At 51.3% G+C, this 25,856-nt stretch overlaps 2 protein-coding genes across 8 annotated transcripts in view; one reads left to right on the forward strand and one right to left on the reverse strand.

Moving 5' to 3' along the window:
* The first annotated feature begins 84 nt into the window (after positions 1–84).
* tmem242 (transmembrane protein 242) lies at positions 85–4,164 on the forward strand. Its single transcript, XM_062466966.1, has 4 exons — positions 85–364; positions 575–675; positions 1,949–2,086; positions 3,202–4,164. The coding sequence occupies exons 1-4, from the start codon at positions 274–276 to the stop codon at positions 3,313–3,315; spliced, it is 444 nt and encodes a 147-aa protein (XP_062322950.1). The 5' UTR covers positions 85–273; the 3' UTR covers positions 3,316–4,164.
* The window catches only part of arid1b (AT-rich interactive domain 1B), a 46,351-nt gene continuing 24,646 nt past the window's right edge, over positions 4,152–25,856 (reverse strand). For 3 of the 7 annotated variants that reach the window (XM_062466953.1, XM_062466954.1, XM_062466956.1), the window contains 17 exons: positions 22,808–23,051; positions 21,637–21,726; positions 20,347–20,514; positions 18,238–18,574; positions 17,000–18,016; positions 15,601–15,728; positions 14,884–14,993; positions 12,462–12,671; positions 11,997–12,210; positions 10,541–10,679; positions 10,284–10,459; positions 9,378–9,528; positions 9,177–9,293; positions 8,947–9,028; positions 7,962–8,715; positions 7,615–7,745; positions 4,152–7,255 (listed from right to left, as the gene is read on the reverse strand). In XM_062466953.1, the coding sequence (XP_062322937.1) occupies positions 5,438–7,255; positions 7,615–7,745; positions 7,962–8,715; positions 8,947–9,028; positions 9,177–9,293; positions 9,378–9,528; positions 10,284–10,459; positions 10,541–10,679; positions 11,997–12,210; positions 12,462–12,671; positions 14,884–14,993; positions 15,601–15,728; positions 17,000–18,016; positions 18,238–18,574; positions 20,347–20,514; positions 21,637–21,726; positions 22,808–23,051 (5,886 nt within the window). In that variant the 3' untranslated portion in view covers positions 4,152–5,437. The remainder of the gene's footprint in view (positions 7,256–7,614; positions 7,746–7,961; positions 8,716–8,946; positions 9,029–9,176; positions 9,294–9,377; positions 9,529–10,283; positions 10,460–10,540; positions 10,680–11,996; positions 12,211–12,461; positions 12,672–14,883; positions 14,994–15,600; positions 15,729–16,999; positions 18,017–18,237; positions 18,575–20,346; positions 20,515–21,636; positions 21,727–22,807; positions 23,052–25,856) is intronic. The other 4 variants (XM_062466959.1, XM_062466958.1, XM_062466957.1 and 1 more) reach the window with 3 other exon arrangements.

The raw sequence follows: 25,856 nt of genomic DNA on the forward strand, positions 1-25,856 counted from the left end.
ACGTGCGGACCTACTCGCAGACTTGAAGCTTCGTGCATGTTTAGCAAGTGTATTTCATTGTGCCAAATGCAATGTATTATTCGTTTATATATTTTAAATTAAAGTGTTACTCTCGACCACTCTCAGCTCATACAAATGTATGTAATTGTTGCTAAAAACACTTCAAAGCAGAGGTCTTCAAAGCAAAAGATGTTTCAACATGAATGAATGCCTATGGTTCCGACTGAGCTTGTTTCTACGGGAAACTTATTAAGACGGACAAGCTAAGGCAAAATGACAGCTGAGAAAGAAAACACGAGTTTGAATGTCAATGCATCAATTGGTAACGACAATGACGACAAAGACAAACTGCAACTACTCAAAGGTAATGGTTGTGCAGTAAATGTTTAGATTTATGGAATTGCTGTTAATAATATTTGTAGTTATTTCAGAACTATCTCAGAACGCTAGCTAGCATAGGCCTACGCTGCAAGGGCAGACAAGTGCCCAGCTGCAGTCTTATGAAAATGAACGATTCTTAATGGCTTGACTAACACCATGCATATCCTCATATTCAACTTTCATCGTTTCTCAGGTGCAGCTTACCTGACTACTGTGGCTTCTGCTGGAATGATAGCAGGATTCGGCTCAACATTAGCCTTGGCAAAGAAGAAGAGTCCAAACTGGTTTAACAAAGTATGTTAAATTATATTGGTTTAACCAAATGAACCATGAATCCTAATTCAAATAGTTATGTTGCATTCCTGTCTGTGTATTAGTTGGCTGCACCATTCTACCAGGTAGATATAAAACACAAGCTTGGTTATTGCATAAGCTATTGTTATTTGCAACAAGACAGAGGAATATCAGTCTTCACTTGTCTTTCTCAACCATAAAAAGGCAGACAAAGAAAGCCACCTGTCTCTTTACAGATATCACCCAGATATAAATAATATGTTCTAAATATCTCAGCATAGTGTTGAATGTGAAGTATCACAGCTGTTTTATGTAGCAGTTTTCTAACGCTTCGACAACAAAGTGTTATTATGTAAGTTGTTTTTACTTGTAATCTCAGGAATTGGACATCTGAAATGCTACCTTGCCTTACTAGCATGCAAGGACTGTCTCTTACCCAATATCTCCAATCGTAATGGCATGCTTATTGGATCCTCACGAGAGCCAATTACCAATAAATCTGAGTAGAACCACCACTAGATTCCAACATTATATTCGTTTTTTGAGATTCACTTAAAAAAGACCACATACTGGGGCCTTTGTTTATTTTTGAAGTCTATTTTAAGTCACTGGCATGTTTTTTGTAAACACCAGTCTCAGTCAAATATGCCTTGTAAAGTGGTTAAATTAGATTTAGTGTGGCGGGGTATGCTGTTGTGAGGTCAGTGAAAAAGGAATATATTAGGTGGATAAGCAGCAAGTTCTTTGTATACAATGAAGGCCAACTGGGTTTTCAGAATCTGACCACTCATGCATTAAGCCGATTCTTTGAGAAGTCACAAAAAAAAAGTGATCAGTTATTGGCTTCTGTTTGACAAATAATGTCAAAGGGTAAGTTGATAATTGATTAACAGACACTTAAAAATAATATGTAGACATTTACTTGTTTTATAGGATTTCTTCCCAGAAGAAATCAGGAAAGCATTAATCAAGGCTCTTCTCGGGTCTTTCTTATCCTGCTGCTTGTCTCACCAAATTCTAATAATAGGTAATATAATGACAAAAAGCCATTTTACAACAGAAAGCAAAATTAGATTAAAAATGGGAAATGAAGTTACTGGTTATGTCTGTTTTCTAGACGGCTTGGTCTGTCTTGAAGCACAGCTTGCAGGCCTTGTGTCCTTGTCACGTCAGCTAATTGCAGAATGAATCTGCCAGTATTCTACCAGTGCTCTAGTTATACTGTAGAATCATGTTGACCAACTAGTGTTTGACTCCTGTGTGTGTTCTCCAGGGGGTGACAGCCACAGCAGCTCTGCCAGAGTCAGGGGCCTCCCTTGCCCTGAGGGCCCTGGGCTGGGGCTCCCTCTACGCTTGGTGTGGTGTGGGCCTGCTTAGTTTTGCCATTTGGAAGGCCATGGGAGTCCACAGTGTATGTATTAACCACAACATACCATATTGTGTTGCTTTTGTAGTTTGGGTTTGTAGAAGCCTAGAGAGGATCTTTAAGTGACCACAACCCTAACCAATATTAGCAATGGTAATGTCTCTTGTATCTAGCATAGGGAGAATGTGTGATGATTTAGTTTATTGGCAATGGGGCTAACGTTATTTCATATAACATATGTATATTTCTTAACTGATATCAGTTAAATGAATTATCAATTGATTTAAGAGAGATTTAAACCAGGGGTACAGTGTTTGGCAGTAGACTCGATAGTACACATGCTTACCCACTGAGCCTCAGTGTTCATATATTGTTTTATTATTGTTGCTTGCTTTTTTTCCACAGGTACACTTGCACTTATAGCAGTTCATGTTGTTTAATTGTAACTTGTTTAACTACATGCTCTTATGGTTCTTCCCTTTGGCACTTATTTTGGTTGTTCACAATGTGTGCTTCATGTTTTGGCTACTCGCAATGTTTTGTGGCTATCTCGTTGTTATGATCAGTGACCTATGCACTTTGTAAAGCTCTCTCTTGGAAGTCGCTTTGCATAAAAGCATCTGCTAAATGAATAAATGTAAATGTTCCTGCAAAGTTACTTTTTGTTTCTGCCAATGCCAAGTTATAAAACAGAATACTGTCTTCTAATCAAACTTACAAAACAAGTGAATGTTTGCTGAAGGATTTCTAAGAACTCGTTCACGAAATACAGTGTCGATAAGTAGACTTTTCTTTAATAGACTCATTATTTCTGCAACACGGTTAAATATTAAACAGAAATGTACAGCTTATCGTCTATTAGTGGTGGGAATGTTTTGGTACCTTTCGATTCTTGGGGTCTCCATTCGCTTAAAAATCGATTCACGATTTGTTCAATTTTTTATAAAAAAAAAGAAGAAAAACGATTTTTGAAATTTTGGAATTGCTAGAAGACTAAATCGCGATTCATGTGAATCTATTTTTTCCCCCGCCCCTACTAACTAATAATGAATACCACTACATTTCCCAACCATGTCTTATGTCCCAGTTAGATATTGTCAAGTGTGTTTCAATTGTAAGATGATCATACAGTGAATACAATGTAATTTTCATTTTGGCAGTTAACAGAGTTCAGGCAAACGATGCAGTCGATCTTCCCAGCGATCCCTAAGAATGAGACAGAACAAGCTAACGCAGAACCTGTGGACTGGGATTCCATCTTCCAGTCCAAATGAAGGGGATTATCTGCCTCACCAGTGGTTAAAGCAGACTTCATTAAAAAGACACTCTGTGACTCGAGACTATAATGAAGGACGTGAGGGAGAGGAAAAAGAACTTCTGGGGAGCACTTTGTTCCCCTTGTCGTCACCCAGGGAGACCTGTGATGGACAGCTGCTTAAGGTTGTCTGTACATCTTAAACCCTCCTCTCCTGTGATGTTCATGTCGGGCATCAGTTCCTAAGGGGGCAGGTTTTCATCAACTCAGAGCTTTGACTGGAAGGCCCCTGAAGTCAAGTCTCAAGCATTACTAATGGTTTTGGGCTTCCTAAGCTCACCGTCTCATAGCACAATGCCACCTTGATTTGTCATTTGTGACAGGTGCTGGTTGGTTTTTATCACAGATAAACCTGTAGATGGATGTATTGTGCTTGTAAGGCCAGAAATTCAGAAACTCTGAAGAAATTACCTTCTTCAGAGTTACTGCTGAATCAACTATTGTCAAAGCCATCTATTTATTCTCTGTTTTTGCTATTCTCATGTTCATCAAAGAGCAGACTGAACCATCTTGAACTGTACTGGTTAGTCGTATAACGAGGTGGATAAAAATACTGGTGTCTGCGTCAGTGCCAATGCGCTTGTGACTGCCCCTGATGTTTTGGTACACATTTAGTCTGCATAATCAAGTTTGGCGCGCTGTGTCATATTAGCTGAACTCCAGAAGTCATACACACAGACTCTCTGGGAGGAAAACATATTTCAGTCTGAACTTTGAGTCCTAAAAATACATCAAAATGGTCCCACTGCGCTGATGTTTTCTCTCACAAGTCAAATAAAGAGTCGATAGCATCCGTCACAGTGCTCAACCAGATTTCATTTACATTTATTTTTAACATGTGGAACATATAGTATAAAGATTTCATATTGAATAAACAATGTTTATCAAATGAAAGGGGAGGAGACCTGTAAGTAAGAGACCTTTACATTTGTTAAACTGTTTTGTGTCACACGTCATTTTCAACAACATTATTCTGGAATACAGTTCTGCCCATCTTGTTCTGCAAACTGTACAATCTAAATACATTAGTTTTTCAGACATGATTAATCAAAGCAGAGGCCATCGGAAGGTCCCTAACAGACCTAAATAACAGACCATTAAGAGACCATTTTAAATACATCAAGTGACCGAAACCCCATTTTAAGAGAGCAACTAAACTTGAAATGAGCAAGTATGATAGTTAGCATGACCGCTATAGTAAAGAGCTTCACTACCATCACTAATTCAGACCACAGTTTCTGGAGAAGAAACCAAACGAGGCTGTCGAATGTACAACTTCTATATACAGTTGGGCCCACAGATGAGAACCTCTCAGAGGAAACGGAAGGCTTGCAGTACTGTTCGTTCAAAGTTGTGTCTACCTGGCAGTTGCTATGGTTACAGACGGAGCCAAGCGAAAAGGATGAGTCCCTCCTTCACTCACACTGGTATGGTTCTACAATACTGATGGTCAAATTGTCTGTGGTCAAGTCATTCACATTTGATAATCTACCCCCCACTCCCAAACCAGCCAACTAAATCCTATTGCACAACAGGTCTTTTTTTATTCATTTTTTTCTTCTCCAGAACAAGATACATGTACTGTAAATTCTGAGTTTTAAGAGTCAGTGTTTTATCTTAACACATGGCAAGAGGTCTATCTACAACATGTCTCACATTTTAAATAAATCTGCCCCCCCTCTTTCCTGCCCCCAAATAAAACAACCAAACAAAACAATCCCACAGAAAACACATAGTTACAAGACAGAAGACCAAGAGGCCCCAAACTGTTGTTCTTTATTGTTGGATGTCAACTTTGGCTGAAACAAATAAACCCTCCCCCAAATTAAAAGAATAGAAAAATTAAAAATACCAGGTATTAAATATTTGTATTAAAATTACTTAAAAATCCCCAAAAGAAACTTGTGGATGGAGCAGAGCTGTATATACTCTATATATATTCATTTGTATGAAAAACTTTTTGTATGTTATTTTATTTAAATAAAAATATAATAGCGCCTAGTTCATTGTTGTTCACTGTTCACTGGTGGCCGGGTTGTCCCCTTTCAGACCAGGCCGACCCCCTTGTGCCTGTGTGTGTGTCACGAGCGACCGATCTTAAACAGTACTTCACACATGATGGCCGCTACAGAGGAGTTCAGCACTGAGGACAGGGAGATGTCCAGCAGCCGGCTCTCGTAGAGCACAAACTCGGGCCGGTTCTCCTCCACCTTGGCCAGGGCGAGCAGAGCCTTGGCTGCGCGGCACATCATGTTGATGCTGGGGGGCTCGGGGTGGGGGGCGGTTGGGTGCAGCAGGCTGTGGGGGCTCTGCTGGTACTGGGCCATGGTTACGCTGTCCTCCAGGAAGCCGATCAGCGTTCCCACGCTGCCCTTCTGCAGGGCGATGGCGCGCGCCGCTGTGGGGTCTCCCTGCGCCAGGTTGGAGAGGACGGCCACCGCCATCTCCCGGCAGACTTGGCTTTTCCTCTCGCCCACGTGGCGCACCAGCGTGGCGTACAGCTTCTCCTGCCGGCTGAAGGGCGGCGTGGCCAGCAGCAGGTCCACGTTGGCGTCCTGGATGCTCAGCTTGCACAGGCACTCCAGCACCAGCCGCTGGGGGGTGAGCGAGGAGAAGCCCCCCGCTGTGGTGAAGGGGTCCTGGGCCTCGGCCGAGGGACACACCATCCAGTGCAGCAGGCCGTCCAGGATGGGCAGGCAGATGCTCTCTGGGTACAGCGACAGGTCCAGCTGGCCTGAGATGTTGGCCAGGGTGACCAGGGTGTTCTCCCTGAGCGCCGACAGGCAGTCCCACCACCACTCGTCCTTGCTGCAGGCCCGGCCCTGCTCTTCCTCCCGCTGGTAGCTGGGGGGCGCCCGTCTCCTGTCGGGGTGGAGGTGGTGCAGCAGGACCAGGCGTCCCAGGACCAGCACCAGCCCCGGGTGGCGGGACATCTCGGCGTCGTTGCCCGGGACGAAGGACAGGCTGCGGACGATGTTGGACACGCAGACGCAGCGCTTGGCCAGCGCGTCCTGCCACGGCTCGGCGACGGAGAGCGGCGCCTCGTCCCAGCAGCGCGGCTCGTCCTCCAGCAGGGGGAGGAGGCTCCGGCTCGGCCCGCCGCTGCAGGGGAAGGGCTCGGCCTTGCCCTCCGACAGGAAGCCGGCGCTGGGCACGTCGTCCGCGGGGGCCGACACGCTCTTCCCGACGCTCGCCGCCTCGGAGTCCGAGTCGTCTCTCTTCTCCTCCTCCTCGTCTCTGTTCTCCTCAGTCTCCGTCTCTCCTTCCTCGTGGGTCCACGCCTCCTCCTCCCTCACCAGGGGCTTGTGGAGGCGAGGCCCCCCGGTGCGTCTCTCAAAGTGGGTCTGGATGTGTGCCGTGGAGTCGCCCCCTCCAGCCTTCCAGTGCAGCAGGCCGCTGGTGAAGCCCCTGGGCAGGCTGAGCCCAGCCGAGCACTCCTCCACCGAGTCCTCCTCCTTGTCCTTCTCCTCCAGCTTGAGGGGCAGCTTGTCGTACTTACTGGCCTGCTTGGGTCTGGGCTCAGGGGGCTCTTGTTGCTGGACGGGCTCAGCCTGGTTTGTGGGCGTCCCCTCCTCCATCTCCTCCTCTTTCACCGTGACCACCACAGGCTGCTGCTCCTCCTTCCTCTCCTCCAGGCCCGCCCCCTCCGTGCCTCCATTGGACGTAGGTCTCTCTGTCCCCGCCTCGGAATTGCTTTCTCTCTGCTGCTCCTCCTCCGATTGGCTGTCTGGCTCCTGAACGGCAGGAGGCTCCTCCTCCATGTCCTCTAGGGCATCAGTGATTGGTCCCAGCAGTGTCTTCTGACCCTCTGTGCCTACCTCGTATTCCTCCAGGATCCCGAAGATCTCCATCAGGCATCGGCGGAAATACTCCACCACCAGCTCCAGGAAGCCAGGCATCTGGGGAAGGACAACTGACGTCAAACACCACTCCTCTCTCGCATTTCACCTCAATACATACACGGGTAAATAGGTGGGGAAGAACATTCCTCTCATGAGAGAATGACTATAGACAACATGTATTCATGAAATGTTGAGTACTAGTGGATATTTGATGGGTCCTCATGGCAGGAGCAGTGTGACTGTAAGGTTGTGGTCAGGGAAGCGGTGTGACCAGGGCGTGAGCGGCAGGGCGTGAGCGGCAGGGCGTGAGCGGCAGGGCGTGAGCGAAAGGGCAGGGCGTGAGCGGCAGGGCGTGAGCGGCAGGGCGTGAGCGGCAGGGCAGGGCGTGAGCGGCAGGGCGTGAGCGGCGGTCTGACCTGTGTGAGGCTGAAGGAGGACACTGTGTTGTCGTCGTACAGCAGGATGTTGATGGTGTCCAGGGCCCACGTGCTCTCAGCCAGCAGCCCCGACTTCAGCGACATCATCACACGCCACGCCTCCGGGGTCCCTGGTGGGGGGTACGGAGGTCATAGGTCACAGAGGTCAGGGAGATAAGACTTTGATTCTGGTCTTTTGTCAGTTTTAGTTTGGATTTTCTGGAGTTATTGTTCCTGCCTCACACAGTGTAACCCATGTGTTGTTCCTATATGTGCAAACCCAACCCACCTGACAGTCCGGGTAAACTAAAGCCTGATCGTATGTCAGCCCAGGGGCTGGATCCTACCTGTGTCCTTGGAGGTGATCCTGCGTCTGGGTTTCAGCTGGGGCTGGGTGGCCTCCACGGAGCCAGACGGGTAGTTGATCTCCCTGTGGATGGGTGGCATGGCCTGGCCTGGCAGCCCTCCGCTGTGAGAGCCTGGCATGGCCCCGGGCATCCCTACCTTCTTCATGGAGGCCAGGTAGTGGCTGCTGTTGGGGGACAGGGAGCCGCCCATGGGCCGGGGGTAAGAGGAGGGGCTGGGCGCTCTGGAGATGTGGTTGGACATGGCAGGGTTGGACTGGTACGAGGAGGAGGGCTGTCGGGGGGGCATGGAGGAGGAGGAGGTGGAGGAGTGGGGTGGGTAAGGGGGCTGGCGCTGGCCCGGGTGGTTGGTCCACTGGCCGTCTGGGGGGCCCCTGCCCTCCGGATCCTCCCCCCGACCCATGCCAGGGTACGGGGGCCCCTGGGGCTGCCGGCCAGGGTAGGGGTAGCCCATGTCTGTCCTGGGCCACTCTCCAGAGGCTCCAGAGGAGGATGGGGGGGGTCCCCCGCTCATCATGCCATGCTGGGGGGGTCCCTGGGCCCCAGGTGGCATCCTCTCCCTGGGGTAGGGGTAGGGGTACTGGCCCTGCATGGGCCTTCGCTCGGGCCCCATGTAGCCCCCCCCGTACTGGGCATACACGTCGCCCTGCTGGCCCCCGTACTGCATCCCGTAGGCCTCGCTCTCGTGGCGTTTGGCCGGGGGACCGTACATCCCCTCAACCGCCCTCTTGTACCCCTGAAAAGTCAAACGACACGTCATAAACAAACAGTCGCCATCACTTCTCAAAAGACGGCACAGTCGACCTATAGTCTTGTCAAGCACTGAACACTGTCTTCACTTGTATACATTCTACTACTAACTGTAGCTATTTCTACCCCCCAAAAACATGAATCGAGCGTCCTGGTTATGCATATGGCTGAAGTCAAGTATCTGTGGTGGCGCGCCCTCTAGAGGCAGGGAGCTGACCTGCTGCTGAGGGTACATGCCGGGCTGGTGGGAGACGTAGGGGCCGTGAGGATACTGCTGTCCATAACCCTCGTGCCCAGGCCTGTGGAGGAAAACACGCATGCAAAACGCTCAGGAACGGACCGCAACCATGTGGTATGTCATCTCTGTATGTCATGCTCACACACACATGATCTGCTCCCTCCATCTTACACATTGGCCATTATTCACACACGGATACACACACTCACCTCTGGTGAGGGAATCTGTTACCAGGATACATGCTGGGGTCGTTGCTGGAAGGCCCCATGTTGTTCTGACCCCCAGGGGGCACCATACCCCCCTCTGGCCCCATCACATGGTCTGGTCTGTTGGGTTAGAGGCAGAACATGAGCAATACGCCATATGAGATGTCTTCATCTCAAGCGTGGCGTGAGGGAGAGACTGCCCACCTCCTGTCGTAGCCGGGCCCGTAGGGGTACTGGGGGCGCGGGCCCATTCCCATCCCTGGCATGGCTCCAGAGGGCGGGCCACGGGGGTACATGTCTTGCATGGCACCGGTGGGCATGGCACCTGGACCATAGGACTCACTGCCACCTGGTACTGGAGGAGGAAGGGGAGATGGGGGGGGGGGGGGGGGGTTAGAGGGAGAGAAGAGCGAGGGAGAAAAAGCGCATATTTACATTATGAAGTTGGTAGGGATGTGGCACATTATTCTCAACACCAGAGGGCAGCGTAGTCTTAAAGAGAACTGACAGACTCCCAAAGAGAGAGATATTCCAGGGCCGCTACCAGGCATCAAGGACAAGTAGATGTTTACATTCAGACTGCTGGAACACTGAGCTGCACTCCTAACCCTAGAACATTACACTCCTAACCCTAGAACATTACACTCCTAACCCTAGAACATTACACTCCTAACCCTAGAACATTACACTCCTAACCCTATAACATTACACTCCTAACCCTATAACATTACACTCCTAACCCTATAACATTACACTCCTAACCCTATAACATTACACTCCTAACCCTATAACATTACACTCCTAACCCTATAACATTACACTCCTAACCCTATAACATTACACTCCTAACCCTATAACATTACACTCCTAACCCTATAACATTACACTCCTAACCCTATAACATTACACTCCTAACCCTATAACATTACACTCCTAACCCTAGAACATTACACTCCTAACCCTAGAACATTACACTTGCCCTCATTTTACTACCCTTAAGCGCAGCTCACTGCAGGTCTGGTAACAGAAGCTGTCCAGCCACTCCATCTCACCATCTCAGTGTTCGATGCATCTTAAGTGTTTGAGTACAGAGCGTGCATGAGCCCTCACCTTTCCTGGGGCCCACATAGGGGTCCTTGTTGCTGTCGTACTGCATCCTCATTGAGGGCTCTGCAGTACCTCCTCCCTGCTGGTAGGAGGCGGCGGGGGGCAGGGGCCCACGCCTGTGGAACGCTGGGTCACTGCCCTCTGAGAACGGGTCCTGAACGCTGATCCCAACACTGTTCCTGAGAGACACGAGCAATGGTTACAAACAGCCCGCACACACAACACACACACACACACACACGACAGGAGCGCTCCCCTACCTGCCGCTGGACTGCAGGCTTATCTGGCTGTGGGGGGTGGAGGCCGGGGTGGGGGGCTTCAGGTCCACCGGCATCTCTGTCATGGAGCTGCTTCCTGTAGACTGGGGGGTGTGGGGGCCCTGCAGAGAGCCAGAGTTGGCTGGGGGAGGGGAGGAAGGGGAGACAGTGTGAGATTAAGTGAAAGGAAGGAGGGAAAGAGGCCTCAAAATTTACATTTCAAGTGATTTAGAAGGGAGATGTGTACTTTGATATATTACATCTTGGCAGGAGGAGGGCAATTCATGCCAGCCACAATTTATAACCTCTTCTTATTCTCAGCAAAATACATTTTGTTCCATAAATCTAGATTTAATGAAAAGCGATGAACTGCAATAATAAATGAAATTAGCCTCATCAAAATATGCACTGGACTGAGGAATTCTGGCAGAGAGAGAGAGAGAGAGAGAGCGAGTGAAAGACAGAAAGACAGAGAGACTGGGTACTCTCATGAGGACTTCTGCTTGATCTTCTGCCAGCCTCCACTGTTTGAACTCCAAAAGTAAACAATACAGCCGCTCTCTCTCTCTCTCTCTCTCTCTCTCTCTCTCTCTCTCTCTCTCTCTCTCTCCCCTCTCTCTCCCCTCTCTCTCCCCTCTCTCTCTCCCCTCTCTCTCCCCTCTCTCTCTCCCCTCTCTCTCCCCTCTCTCTCCCCTCTCTCTCCCCTCTCTCTCTGTCTCTGCGTGTGATCTCATGTGACCCTCCCTCCCATACTCAGGCAGAGAAAGAGGAAAAAAAAAACTGCTGCCTCACTGGTCTGTCTGCGGGAAAGTAGGTCAGACTGAGGTCACTTTTGTTTATATCCTACACTCCTCCCCTATTAATCTTCTCTGGGGAATCCCCCCCCCCCCTGCTGCTTGACAGCTCTCTTCTCTCTGACATCACCAGCGCACACCCCGGGGGGGGTAGGGGGGATCCTGCTGCTGGCCGCTTGACAGCTCTCCCCTTTCACTCCCCCCTCCCCCCACCTTCTCCATTTCTACAGCTTTATTCCCCCCCCCCCACCCCCCCCCCCCCCCCCCTCTCCTCCAGTGTGACACAATCACCTGTCAGATATAAATAGGCCCGCACGCCCGCAGGGGCGAACAGAGAGCGTGGTGAGACGGGGGGATGCTGGTGGGGGGAGGGGGGCCATTCAGAGAAAGCATCAGACTGAGGTATAGAGTTCATCTCTTGTACAGAATATGAATAGAAACGATATAGGAATATATATATATCATGTACAATAAACTATATACACGATTTTTACACAAGCAGAACTACCTTGGGACACATTGCGTTTAAGAACATTCAACCCACAAACAAAGATCTGAAATAGCTATAACAGAAGAAACTAACTTTCAGTGGGAAGGACTCTTGCCAGGATCATCCAGGCCCCTGACTGACACACACCCCAGGCCCAGAGCAGGTGTCTACTCACCGGGGGAGGGCGGCTGTATCCTGGCCTGGTGGGTCTGGTTCTTCTTGTCTCCAGTGGCCAGGATCTCTGGAGGGGGCTCCTCCCCTCGCTCCACCTTGCACTCGTAGGCGAACAGGTACTGGATGTACTGCTTCTTCAGAGAGCTGGCCGAGCTGCTGGACGTGCCCACGCTCAGGTGGGTGGACAGCTCGCGCCACTTCTTGTTCTTGTTGACCTGCGGCAAACAAGATGGCCGACGTGAGGATGTCATTCTTCAAATGATTAGGTTCTTCACCGGATATCGTCTGATATTTGGGTATTTCCTTAAGTTTTCTCCAAAACTACATACTACCTCGGTTCTGGCCGTTTGGAAAACCATGTCATAATTCTTCTATATGGAAACCCTACAAAAATATTTATCTTGCTTCCTGGAGAAACCTTACAATGCTTCAGCTTTTATCTGGCAAACCAGCATCTGTCACCTACCATGGCCAACCCTCCAATCTCCCGCACACACAGGTAGAGGCGGCACAAGTCCAGGGGCTTCTTGCCCACGGCGGGCAGGTTTGGCACAGGGGTGCCCCTCTCCTCCATGAAGGCCAGGTAGCGGTCCACCCACATCCTCCTCTCAGGCTCACCGCCCATCTCGTACAGCCGCGTGATCTTCTCATTGGTCATGGTGGCAGGGCTGGGCTTCTGTGGGGGCGGGGCATAGGAGGGGGGGAGACAGGGAAGGGTCGGAAAGGCTGTTCGCTATAGGTGAGCGTGTTATAGATACAGCCATGATGAATGGATAACAAACAAGGGAACACAAAGACAACTGACACCCCACCACAGGTCAAAGAGGCTTGCATGCCATTCAAGCCCTTTTGAATCGTAGGTGTTCTCCTTCAGAACTGAGCAGCAGGAGGTGAGAACACTCTAGAACACGGCTCATATTCCCATCACATGCTAAACATGACTGATGACTTTCTCATTAACACAGTGAGGGTTGTCACATTCAAGGTTACTGTGCCCCGGCACCAGCACGGTGGGTAGGGAGAGAGATGAGTCATAGCAGGTGGTCATTGAAACGGGTGCGCCTTTATCCAATATTACACACCCACACACACACGCACTCATGTCTTAATAAGAAAGTCTCTTTCACAAGAACAGCAACATGAAGTCACACGTGAACGAACACACTGACAGCAAAAATATGAACGAAAAAAAAACAAAAAAAAAAAAAAACGCTTAGCTGGTTTTTGAAGAGAAAAGAGAATCTTTGTTTCAATCTTTTAACAAAATGAAAAAAAGAAAAGGAAAGCGAGAGCAGACGGTGCTTGCGGCACTTACGGGACTGGTCGGGTTCTTTGGCCAGGTGGGGCTGCTAATGCTATCGCTGTCCTCCCCGTGAAGAGAGGACAGGCTAGCAGGCCTGGGGGACAGGGGGGAGAGGGTGGGGGGCTGGGACATACACACAGAGCTGTAGCTGTCCTGTGGCGGAGAACAGGGGGACAAAAGAAAACACGCACACACGCAAACAAGCATACCGCACGCACACACACACACACACACACACACAACAGGGCCCATGTGATGAGAGATGGCAGGGGAATGTCAGTCTGTCGGTCAGTCAGGCTGTGCCATTTGACCCACGCACCATCCAAGCAGCGAAACCTGCCCTACGAGATGTCCTGTGAGTGAGCAGCCAGCCATCGTCAGCCAATGCATGCACAAACACCTGTCTGTTTGAATTGAGAACATTTGTTGGCATAGCCCTGTGAATATGCTAGCTCTGGTTCTCTCTTTCTGCTCCCCCCCCCCCCCCCCCCCAACATGTTCAGTACATTCATCCATCAGACCCCCCCCCCCCCCCCCCCGCAGTCAGGACAGCTGAGCGGGGTGGACAGAGGACAGGACATGACAGCCAGGGAGCCGCAGCACAGCAGGCGACAGACAGGACGATGCTCTTCCTGCTCACAGCAGAGACACAAAGCCATGCTAGTACCGCCCCCGCCGTGGCGACGGCAGGCAAAACAAAGCAGGCGAATACATATGGGAGCGTTGTGATGAACAGGCCCGGGTGGAGACACACACAGAGCGCCGGATCTTCTCAGATCCTCTCGGCTCGGCTGACAAGAGACTCCTCAGTTTGTGGTGATCAAGGAGCGCCCATCTCGCTCCAGTAATGAGGTGAGGAGACGAGGACGCGAAACACGCAGAGAAGAAGTTGGGAACTTCCACGACTCCTGTCTGCAAACCAGGGGAGCATGGAACCGCAGAGAACGACTTGAAACAAGGAGGGGGGGGCGATGGGGGAGGAAAGATCTAACGAAACAAAAGATAAGCTCTGACAAGAGAAACAGGAGCTCTTGAGAGAACTGTGAGCAGCGGTAACAAGTTCTTTATTGGTGAGAAATGGGTTATTTTGGTACACCCTTGTCAATTCCAGATCAGTCCAAAGACAGGTGCGCTCACACTCCCAGACTTGTCCGTGAGAGAGTTGTAATGAACGACTTTGTGAAAAGATAAAACAACCGCTACTAAGAAAACATCACAAATTATGTTTTTGAATTGTCTCTCCCCAGTAAGCACAAAAGTGACAATATAAATAAATAAATATACATATGAAAGAAGTAGAGCGAGAGAGAGAGATAGCGAGACAGTGACACAGCCCAGAAATGTTCTTCCCTCTTTGAGAAACGCACACATTTCCAAACACAGCCTCCCCCCTCCCCAGTCTCTGTCAGGGAATGTTACTGTGGCATTAAGGTGAGCTGCTCCAAACGCATGCGCTGCTACAACATGCTCTGAGGGCCACGGACAAAAAACAAGAGGCGTGCACGGGGCCTGAGCTAGCAGGAGCCTCTTGTAGGGGGCCTGAATCAAAGCTGGGGGGGGGGGGGGGGGGGGGGGGGGGCTGTACCTTAGGTTTTGGGGGCTCGGCCACGGGAGCAGCCCCTTCCTTGTTGAGCTCCACCCTCTGCTTGGCCTCTGGGGGACCTCCCGGCCCGTCGCCTGACATCATCATGGGCCCTGTGGAGGGTAAGGTTAGGTTGTGGAGGGTAAGGTTAGGTTGTGGAGGGTAAGGTTAGGTTGTGGAGGGTAAGGTTAGGTTGTGGAGGGTAAGGTTAGGTTGTGGAGGGTAAGGTTAGGTTGTGGAGGGTAAGGTTAGGTTGTGGAGGGTAAGGTTAGGTTGTGGAGGGTAAGGTTAGGTTGTGGAGGGTAAGGTTAGGTTGTGGAGGGTAAGGTTAGGTTGTGGAGGGTAAGGTTAGGTTGTGGAGGGTAAGGTTAGGTTGTGGAGGGTAAGGTTAGGTTGTGGAGGGTAAGGTTAGGTTGTGGAGGGTAAGGTTAGGTTGTGGAGGGTAAGGTTAGGTTGTGGAGGGTAAGGTTAGGTTGTGGAGGGTAAGGTTAGGTTGTGGAGGGTAAGGTTAGGTTGTGGAGGGTAAGGTTAGGTTGTGGAGGGTAAGGTTAGGTTGTGGAGGGTAAGGTTAGGTTGTGGAGGGTAAGGTTAGGTTGTGGAGGGTAAGGTTAGGTTGTGGAGGAGCCGTTTCTGTCAATACTGTTAGTCTCTGACCTCCACCTGAAGCATTTGGTAATAACTAGGGTTTTTACCGTGGATTGTTGATGGAGGTAGTCGTACCTGAGGGTGGGGCGTTGTAGGGGGATCCTTGTGGGGTCATCCTACCAGAATTGTTCCCTGGCTGCTGGCTGTAGGGGGCACCGGGGCCCACCCCGCCCATGGGAGACATACCCGGGTAGCTTCCCTGCCTGAAAACCACAGAGGATCGATGAGTCACAACTGGGAGATCACCCCAGGAGTGTCAACACCTTTTTTTTCTCCCTCGAAAATATTGTTTTGGACACAGTAATGACAGGCAGAAGGAGATGGGTTTTAGTAGGAAGAGGAAGATGAAAAGATGAATTATGCATGTCGTTCATTAGAGGCAGTGCAGCAGCAGCTACTGAATGGCTGGGTGTGTGGGAACAGGAGGGAGGAACACTGAACCAAACACTGAAAAGAGAAACAGCATTTATTCTTTCAATTTGTTTCTTCTGGGATCCTTCCTGCAGAGGCCGTACACCACACAGAGAGAGACAGACAAAGAGATAGAGAGACAGAAAGTGACAGAGGGAGAGAGAGATCCGGAGGGCAGAAACTGATCCCTGACATTCCGACTGTTTCCCACTGTAATGGGTCCATTCAGGAGTAGGCCCGTGAGTGGCTCAGTGATTTGCAGAGTATTAGCCCTTGGGCCATGTAAACACACACACACACACACACACTTCATCTCTTTTTACTTCTCTTTGAGACTAGAGGAATAAAAAATGCACCCCGAACCCCCCCCCAAAGACGCCTAACCACTTAACCATGAGCCTTCCACCTGAATGCAATCATTCATACCCCCGACCCCCCCGCATACCCTAATCACTGAGCCCGATAATGAGCCAATCAGCATTTCCAATTAAATCAATACTAAACTAAGGGAGCTAATGATCCCATCGATGCTGCGGGACAGAGTTTCCTCTGGGCTCTCTGGTAGCGTTCTCTGCCACCGTTCCGCTGCTCGTCATTCCACGTCGCACGCACTCCCTTCCAATACACACACGCAACATATACCTCAGGAACTCAAAACCATCACAAACATACACAACATGGCTGCTTTCATCCATCCAGATGTCACGTTCCTGTGTTCAAGATAAAGAGGTCCCCACAAGGCAGGCAGCCAGGGAGCATGCCCTTCCCCCACCCCTCCAGTCCAGGACTGGGCCCAGGAGAAGCCATGCAGTGACAGAGACACCTCAGAGTCTGCTGTCTGTTAGTTATCACAGCACACTGGGTCTGACTGGGACACCAGCAGCTTTGGTGTTGTACAGGGCAGAGTAGAGTATGGTAGAGTAGAGTATGGTAGAATAGAGTATGATAGAGTAGAGGAGATCAGGGTCTTGTAGAGTAGAGCAGCAACACCAGCTCATCCCAGGGTTAGTGTTGCCAGGCTGTTTCCAGAGGATGGCAGACATACTGCAGCACTGAGACCTACCCGCGCTGCTCAGCCAGCAGCATGGTGGGATGGCCCAGAACACTGCTGACCTGGGGGGGGGGAGGGGGAGGGGGAGGTGAGGCTTGGGGACGGGGGTGAGGTGAGGTTTGGGGATGAGGGTGATGGTGAGGATGAGGTGAGGATTGGGGCTGAGGTGAGGCTTGGGGATGAGGGTGATGGTGAGGATGAGGTGAGGATTGGGGCTGAGGTGAGGCTTGGGGATGAGGGTGATGGTGAGGATGAAGTGAGGATTGGGGCTGAGGTGAGGCTTGGGGATGAGGGTGATGGTGAGGATGAAGTGAGGTTTGGGGATGAGGGTGATGGTGAGGATGAGGGTGAGGTGAGGCTTGGGGATGAGGGTGAGGATTAGGAGATGTCTGGGGATGGGAGTGAGGGTGAGGTGAACTTTTGGGATGGGGGTGAGGTGAAGTTTGGGGATGGAGATGAGGAAGAGGTGAGGTTTGGGGATGAAGGTGATGGTGAGGTGAGATTTGGGGACGAGGGTGAGGAAGAGGTGAGCTTTGATGATGGGCGTGAGGATGAGGGGAGGGTTGAAGGTGGGAGTGAGGATGAGGTGAGGGTTGAGGGTGGGAGTGAGGATGAGGTGAGGGTTGGGGGTGGGAGTGAGGATGAGGTGAGGGTTGGGGGTGGGAGTAAGGATGAGTTGAGGGTTGGGGGTGAGGATGAGGGGAGTGCTGGGGATGGGGGTGAAGATGAGGTGAAGTCTGGGGACGGGAGTGAGGATGAGGTGAGGTTTGGGGGTGAGGATGAGGGGAGGTCTGGGGATGGGGGTGAGGATGAGGTGGGGTTTGGGGGTGAGGATGAGGGGAGGTCTGGGGATGGGGGTGAGGTGAGGTTTGGGGGTGAGGATGGGGTGAGGTTTGGGGATGGGGGTGAGGTGAGGTCTGGGGATGGGGGTGAGGATGGGGATGGGAAGGGTGAGGAGAAGGAGAGAGAGGAGGGCGCGGCCCAGGCCAGGACGGCCCATGGAAGGCGGGGGAGCGCGCGTAGGGAGGCCTGGAAGGACGGATGGAGAAAACATCCTCTTTGGTATTTCTCCACACCCACATTGAGATGAGGAAACATACATTTGGCTTATTAAAGTGTGGGTCACGTGTGACAAACTGCTGGGAAAATAGATGTGGTGCACAGCAGAATAACAATATATGTGAGGTAGGTATCACAGTGAGTGAGGCTTGTTGAGAATGTAAGAGACCCAGAGCCCCATCTGGACTCACCTTCCCTGGGCAGAGTTGGCCGCCTGCATGGCGTTGGGGCCCGCCTCGTGCGGCTTGCGGCTGGCGTTGGGCGCAGGTGGTCCCATGCCCTGACCGGCGGGCTGCGGCATACTGGGGGAGGTGGGGGCCATGGTGTTGGTGCCCCCTGGGTATGGGCGTCCACCGGGCCCCGGCCCCAGGCCTCGCCCGGCAGGCATAGACCCGCAAGGCTGCCCGGGACCCTGGCCGTGCATGGGGCTGCTGGCGTTCATGCCTAGGCTGTTGCCCATGCCAGGGCCAGGCCCACTGTAGCTGGCACTGGGAGCCCCTCCGTAGTTAGGGGGCCTGGGGTAGTTACCTGGAGACAGAAAGATGGGAATTTTCTAAGCAACCACTTGAAAGAGGCATTGCTCTGTATGCATGGTTGGCTTTGCAAAACTTCTTCTAGAGAGAGAGGTGGTATGAGTCAGAGCCATTGATGTCGCTGTTTCTTCAAGACCAACCATACCAGCACCACACAGGACTAAGAAGTTGTCTAGTCAGGAGAAGTACCGAAGCCTGCTAGGGCTTCACAGGCAGACAAATCACAAAGTCAGGATTCAGGAATAGAAGGGACGTTTTTCCCCTCCTAGCTCTCATCGCGTCTCCAGAGGATGTGTTGTGTAACAGGAACTACAGCAGCTCTGCCAACCACCACTTTATGCACAATTAGGACTGCGATTCCCAGCCTGCCTTGTTCCAGCTGCTGTGTGTGAGATGTGAACAGCGAGGAGCACTGCGTCATGTTACACCACCCCTCCCTCGGGGGAGTCCTCCTTCCCCGGCACTCTCTGTTCCTCCTCCCTCACAGAAGAGCCTATTTCACAAGAAGGAAGGGGGGAACACACTTCTGATGTGGGAAAAAGAGCTCCAATAATACATGAACCGGTTGTGAGAGGGAGGTGTGTGACTGTGTGTGTGTGTGTGGGGGGGGGCTCTATTCCCCAACAAAGATGGACAGAAGGAGAGAGAGAGAGAGGTTTTCTTCTGGAGAACGGCCAATTATATGGAAATTCCCTGGCACTCGCAGGCCCACTGTGAAGTTCTGACCCGTAGCTGGGATAATCCCAGAATTCCCCTGGAGCGCAGTTTGCAACATGGATATGACACACAGCCCCCTCCCCAGTCCTCCACTCCAAGCCAGGCTCTCTGCAGACTTATTACAAAAGTCGGCTGCCCCCTCACTGGTAAAGCCGGCCTCCATCACGCCGTTAAGACACGGTATGGGCCTCTGACGCCGACAGCAGAGCGGCACGACTGCTCTGAAGAATACCAGTGTTGAGACAACAGACATCAAACCTTCCCTAATGACTCAGTACAGCCAGCCCCATTCATCCGAGCCAGGCGAGGCCATGACCAGAAGGTTCTGCTCCGGAGCGAGCAGCCGGCTAGTACGATAATATGGCCGGGCTCCAACACACACACACATTCTCCTCAGCCTCACGAAAAAGTACAAGCTCCAATCAACCCCCATCACATTTTCCACACGTCCTTCTCCAGCGGCTGTCCACCTTGTGTGGCACAGGGATGCCCCATGTGCCAGGCCTCGGGGCCTGTACCGGGGCAGCGGGGCGGATTGTTCAGCTTGGTGGAATGAGGAGGGGCAGACGACGCTAGGAAAACACACAACACGCGGAGCGCAGCCTAGCATTCATCATACGGCCACACCAGATCACACAAGACGGATTACCATAACGATCCGATGTGTGTGTGTGTGTGCGTGTGTGTGTGTGAGAGCCTCTCTTCATGTGAATGCACACACGCAGGCGCGTGCATGAGCGGGCGCGCACCCACCCGCGCGCCGCACACAGGGTTGGTTCTCATCCTCAGCTGAAACAACACCAGAGATTGATGAATTGAGCACGCCAAGCTTTCATCTTGTCAGCTGAAAGGGGGGGGGGGCTGGTGCGCAGCACGACGTCCGCAGCTCTCGCTCTGCGCGAGACAACTCAACCCCAGAGAAAGTCTGGGCCAACCCTCTGACAACAAACACACTTTGAAAAATGACGCTGAAGACGCTGGCACTGAGCTGGTTGATCTATCAAGGCCCAGACGGTGGTTGTGTTTATGTGTGTGTGTGTGTGTGTGTACCTGGGGGGCCGTACTGCCCAGACTGAGGGCCATAGGTAGGGGCCCCCTGCTGGTAGGAGCCATGGTGCATTGACCCCCCAGGAGGAGGGTGAGGAGACATGGGGGGGCCAGACTGCTGGGTTCCAAACTGGGGGCCCGGGGCATTCCTCTGCAGGGCAGGTGGGAACCCTGGAGGAGACACACACACACACACACGTCTCAGTTTCTAGAAAGTGTGAGAGACATTGAGTATGTCTCTGATCATACTTGTAGCAAGTCAGTTGAACTGAAGAAAAACAACTTGATGAACTACAGCAATTACAGTTAGCACAGGCATTTAAAATAGGCAGAGTGCCCTCCAGAACTTCTCATGTTAGCCAAAGAAAAGGGTCTGAAAAGAGTCTTAAATGGAAGCATTACATTTCTCATGCTTAAACAACATTTCCCTCTACCCACAAAATAGATTTTTTTTTTAGGATGAATCTCTTCTTTGTTAATACTGTAAGTGTGAAGGTCAAAAGGAACAAACAGCTGCTCAGATTTCTTTTAGGATTTTGATGGCTACCAGTGATGACGGCCGATACGGTAAATGGGAACTATGATCCCCTTTTATTCTCAAAGAGAGAGAGAGGCTTGTGTGGATGACCCAAGAGGTGCTTTGTTTTGGATTATTGGTCACACCTACGTCACCGAAGAGCGCTGGAGAACAGGGTGGTTGGCCCGCCATAGAAAACAGTGTGACTGGGCTTGGGATGAGGTCACCGGCTACTGAGGCGCTTACTGGCAGGCCGAGTCAGTCTACTGGCAGGCCTAGTCAGCCAGCCAGACTCAGATAGAGCTCATCTGTGGAGTGCAGAGCTGGGGGTTTGGGCCCTGTGCTGACAGGGGCAGTTTGGCAAAGAGAATGGAGTCTGCCGATTGAAATGATTTTAGAAATCGTTTCAATTCAAATCGGTGGTTTTGTCTGGTACAACAAACACCCAATGCAAACCCGACCAACAACAGAGGGAACACTTAACATGACATTCAAAGTAACAAAGGATTTTTAAATAGCATTTCAACCAGCACCCAACACATGAACCCATTACAAGGCTCTGAGCAGAACTGAGAATCCTCTGACTCACACAGGACCATCAGGAACTGGGTCCGTCATCAGTTTCCTGCTACGTCCAATTAAGAACATGACAGGGCCAGAGAGCATAAAGAGGATTGAGTCTGGACTTCCTAAGTTCTGACTCACGGGTTACTGGCAGTGAAACTAGGATGGTGTGACCGGACAGGGGGGGATGTCATGGAGGGGTGGAGCCTCACCTCTCTCCTGGGACATGGGCGACCGGCTCAGGGTGGAATGGGAGCCCACGTCTGACACGCTCCCGTGGGTCTGCGGCGCCATCTGGCTGCCTGGAGGGACGCAGGACGGAAAGACGTGAGGGGGAACGAATGCTCAAGCACACACAAACACACACGCCAAACACACCACACAAACAGTTAAGAATATCCCCTCCAGCCACACACACAAACAGAGGAAAGAATAATTGTTCCACAGAAAAACAGTGTCCCCCAGTGACAGTCACTTAGCTGTCCTATGGTGTACCCAGCTACAGTAAGTCCCTGTGTGTCTCAGTCTGCTGCTTGTAACGAGCACTTAAAGGGGGCAAGGATGGACAGAGTGTGTGTGTGTCGGGGGGTGGGGTATATGCATGCTGTTCCCGTGGCGATACGGCAGAGATCACAGGTCATCGGTGCTGGTGCTCTAATGGCTGGTCGTTCTATCAGTAGGGGTTAGACTGGGCCTCCTGCAAACCTCGTTATCAACACCAGGAATGGCACAGAGCAAAACCCCCATAGCTTTGGACGCATAGAGACAAAAAATAAAGAAGAAGAAATTCTACCAACTAGCCCTCATGTCAAACACGGAAGGCCAACAATGTGCTGGTCTGTGGGATAGTAATTGTGTTAAAAGTGACTCCAAACTGCTAACATAGTTTAGAAACTATTTTAATGACTGAGGCCTTTGTCTCAGGGCTGTAGTGGAGCTCCTCCCTTGACCCAGCTGCCTCGCTGGAAGGAACAGAACTGTGTCCCCCACTGTGGCCAGCTACTAGACAGACGAGAACACACTGGTCCAGAATGAACCTTCTCATAATGAGAGAAAAGGCCTATTTTGCTCCACCGCTGAAACGGCCATGAGGGGGTAGATCATCTGTGCATGGTGTCCAAGGGTGGACTGTGGAGCCGTCTGAAAAACGACTAAAAAATAGGCTGGTTGAAATCTAGCTAAATCAAACTCCTCTGAAAAACAAGTTGGCTAAAATACAGCAAAATAACACCTTGCTCCTTATTCCATTTGGAGTGAATATGTGTCTGTGTGTGTGTCTGTCTGTGTGTGTGTGTGTCTGTCTGTGTGTGTGTGTGTGTGTCTGTCTGTGTGTGTGTGTGTCTGTGTGTGTCTGTCTGTCTGTCTGTGTGTGTGGCTCCATACCTGGGACACTAGCGGGTGATATGGGTCCGGAGCGTGATTGGCTGGAGCCGACAGGGGAGCCGACCGGGGAGGGGGAGGGGCCGCTGCGTAACCCAGGGAGCCGTGGCGACACGTGGGGCGAGAAGGGCGACTGGGCGGGGTTACTCTGCTCGCCCTGGCTGCTGGTGGAGCCCGAGGCGCTGACGGACGAGCTGACGGCCACCTCCGTCCCTGTGGGGAGGTCGTCGATGGAACCCGACAGGTCCTGGGAGGGGAGGAAGAGAGACAGGGAGGGAGGGTTGAGGTCAGGCCGGGAGACACGGAGGCCAAAGGCCCAAAGAAAGCAGTGATCCAGCCAGAAGAACATTAGCCACCTTGCCAGAAGCAAACATGGACACGTTCCTTTACCAACAGGTAGTTCAACTGTTGGAGAGCTGCCTCATGACCTGACATCTATGCCATTCGCTAGTATGGATGGACATGAGAACGGTGGAAATGGGTTTGGAGTCCAGCAGGGCTTGATTCAGTTGAAGCCAAGCCCAAACCGACAGCAAAATGGAAACTATTCCCCCAGTCAGGCTCTGTAGCGCTGCCTCTCTCTGTCTGTACCACCAGCGCCCGGGCACCCGGAGAGGAACGTGACCGCGGTAACCATTCATCATCTACTTACATGTTGAGAACAAAATGGCACAGAAGCACCTCTCTGGGGGCTTGGGCAAAATTCACAGATTACACCCAGAAGAGAGCAATGGCAACAGCCTTAATTGCCAAATTGCGAGTCTCGCCAACAAGTGTTTCCTGGTGCCAAGGAATGTCTCTCCAACATGGCACGAGACCCAGTCATTTGCCTCTCACAGATTTGCAGTGGAAAATGGAAACTGCTAAGTCTTGGCATGGCCATCTGACCTGCAACCTGTCATTATGACACTTAAGCAGTTACTGAAGTGATTCCAGTGAACAACACACACATGCAATTTGTACTCCCATCACTATTTCACCTAACAGTGTTCCTCCTTTCTCCTCTGAAACCCTTACACAATCTGCAATGTCTGCTTGTTACTCTAAAAACTGTGCATTCATTTCACCCTTTGAAAGGCATTGGAGGGCCACTTAAACCTTTTGCATATTTGCTGAGACTCATGCTGCCTGCATGATTTATGATGATAATTATTTAGATTCGTTAGAGCTCTGCCTTCCTAAATTGATGAATATAATTATTCAGCTTCATTGGTCATTCAGCACCCCCCCCCCCCACCCCCACCTCTACTCGACTCTGCAGTGGAAAAGAGGAAGAGAAATAAACGAGTGCAGAAGGGCTCTCTTTGGGCTGCTCCTTCAGCAGTGCCCCTCTCTCTCCATTATCCCCCTCTCCTCTCCTCCTCACATAACTCCCTCGAGCAGCAGGAGCAGACAGCTTCTGCCTAGCCGCTGCCTAGCTGGTTGGTTGCTTAACTGGCTGGCTGTTTGGCTGGCTGGCTGAATGATCGTGTCGTGCACTCATCCTTCATCATTCCTCCTGACAGAGACCCCCCCTCCCCCCTCCCCCCATCAGCTCGAGCCAATTAAAACACAGAAGAATAATCACGTCGTAATTGGGGAAATAGGCGTTGCACCGTAGCCTTGCATATCAGCCTCCCGCCGCAGCCAATCAGCAGCCGCGCACAGACTGCCCTCCCCCCCTCGCTGTCTGTGTAGCGCCCTTGACTCCATTACAATACAAACACGTACGTCCAGCTGCTAAAGACCTCCGTGATTGGTCGTGGATGATTTCTCCGCCTCAGCAATCCATGAGGTGTACAACAACACACCTTGGAGAGGCGGTCAGCGCTCTGCGCTGTGCGCTCTGTTCGCCAGTGGGAAATCTCTATCAAGCTGACTCTAAAGCAGACAGGAGTACAACCTTTCCCTCTCTACCTCCCTCCCTCCCTCCAACTACGAGTCAGCCTGTGATGTAGCAGGACTGCAGGGAGCAGTGCTTGGTGTAGAGAACATGCACAGCTCTAAACCATGCTAGACACTGAACAACAGGCTCCAGCACAGACAGGAGCACCAGGACGCTGCACACAAGACGTTTGATTGGCTGAGAGAATGCAAGACTCGACAACAAGCCCACAGTTTCCCGTCTTCCCTCGGGTCCGCCATCTCGATCACATTCCCAAACGTTAGATGAACAACCCCCCAAAGTGTTCAGAGAGCCTGGGCCTCTGGGCCCCTGGGCATCCATCTCTCCCCCATCCCCAGTGTGTCTCTCTGGGCCCTCCTGTGCAGCAGTAGGGGACAGCAGGCCTCATCAGACACTGTGATGCGTACTCACGCAGAGGCGTTCACCACAGACAGGGGGAGAAACCTGCCCCCCCCCCCCCCCCCCCCCGTGAAAGCTGACAATCTGAGAGAGCTGGCATCCTGGCAGTTTGATGAGGGGCTTCTAGAGACAGCAGGAACGTGCTCCTCAGCAGATGGATGGAGAGGGGATTAGACAGACCTGAAGAGGCACGACTATGCCGTGATTGGGATGAGGGGCAGGGTTTTCCCATAAGGACACGTCAAGATCAGCAGGATGGCGTATATCCAGTGTTTGGATTCCTTCAACTGAGGATGACACTGAAGACTAACGTGTGTGTGTGTGTGGATGGACTGACAGCTGCCTGAGCTGGGTTCCATATGAGAGGACCAGATTACTATTCCTCCATCTGGCCCCACTGTGATTGATGGAAGCATTTGTTAGCATTGTGTTTGTATGTCAGGTTTGCTGGGGTAGGAAGCTATACTAGAAACCCTGCTTTGAACACAAACCCCACTAGCACTACAAAGCAGAGAGACAGGCAGGGAGAAAGAGCGAAGAAAAATAGCAGACTCAGGCACTGGCATAGAATGGTAATGAGATCCTTTGTGTGTGTGTGTGTGTGTGTGCCTTATTGTTTCTGTGATGAGAACACATGGAAGAGAGGTGAAGGTTCTTCATCAGTTTTCTGCATACTGGAACCTACTAGAATACAAACAGGCAAGCTAGTTCTCAGACACTCGCTCTGGATGAAATACCTCAGCGGAACAGAAGGAAGACCATGCCCAC

This window comes from Osmerus eperlanus, chromosome 8 (genome assembly GCF_963692335.1).
Source record: "Osmerus eperlanus chromosome 8, fOsmEpe2.1, whole genome shotgun sequence".
Taxonomy (NCBI): domain Eukaryota; kingdom Metazoa; phylum Chordata; class Actinopteri; order Osmeriformes; family Osmeridae; genus Osmerus; species Osmerus eperlanus.

Bases quoted from the DNA above. Each gene is read 5' to 3' on its own strand.
- tmem242 (XM_062466966.1), top strand. From the start codon at position 274: ATGACAGCTGAGAAAGAAAACACGAGTTTGAATGTCAATGCATCAATT. The intron at 676-1,948 runs GTATGTTAAATT...TGTGTTCTCCAG, and splicing joins GTCCAAACTGGTTTAACAAA to GGGGTGACAGCCACAGCAGC. The intron at 2,087-3,201 runs GTATGTATTAAC...TCATTTTGGCAG, and splicing joins AGGCCATGGGAGTCCACAGT to TTAACAGAGTTCAGGCAAAC.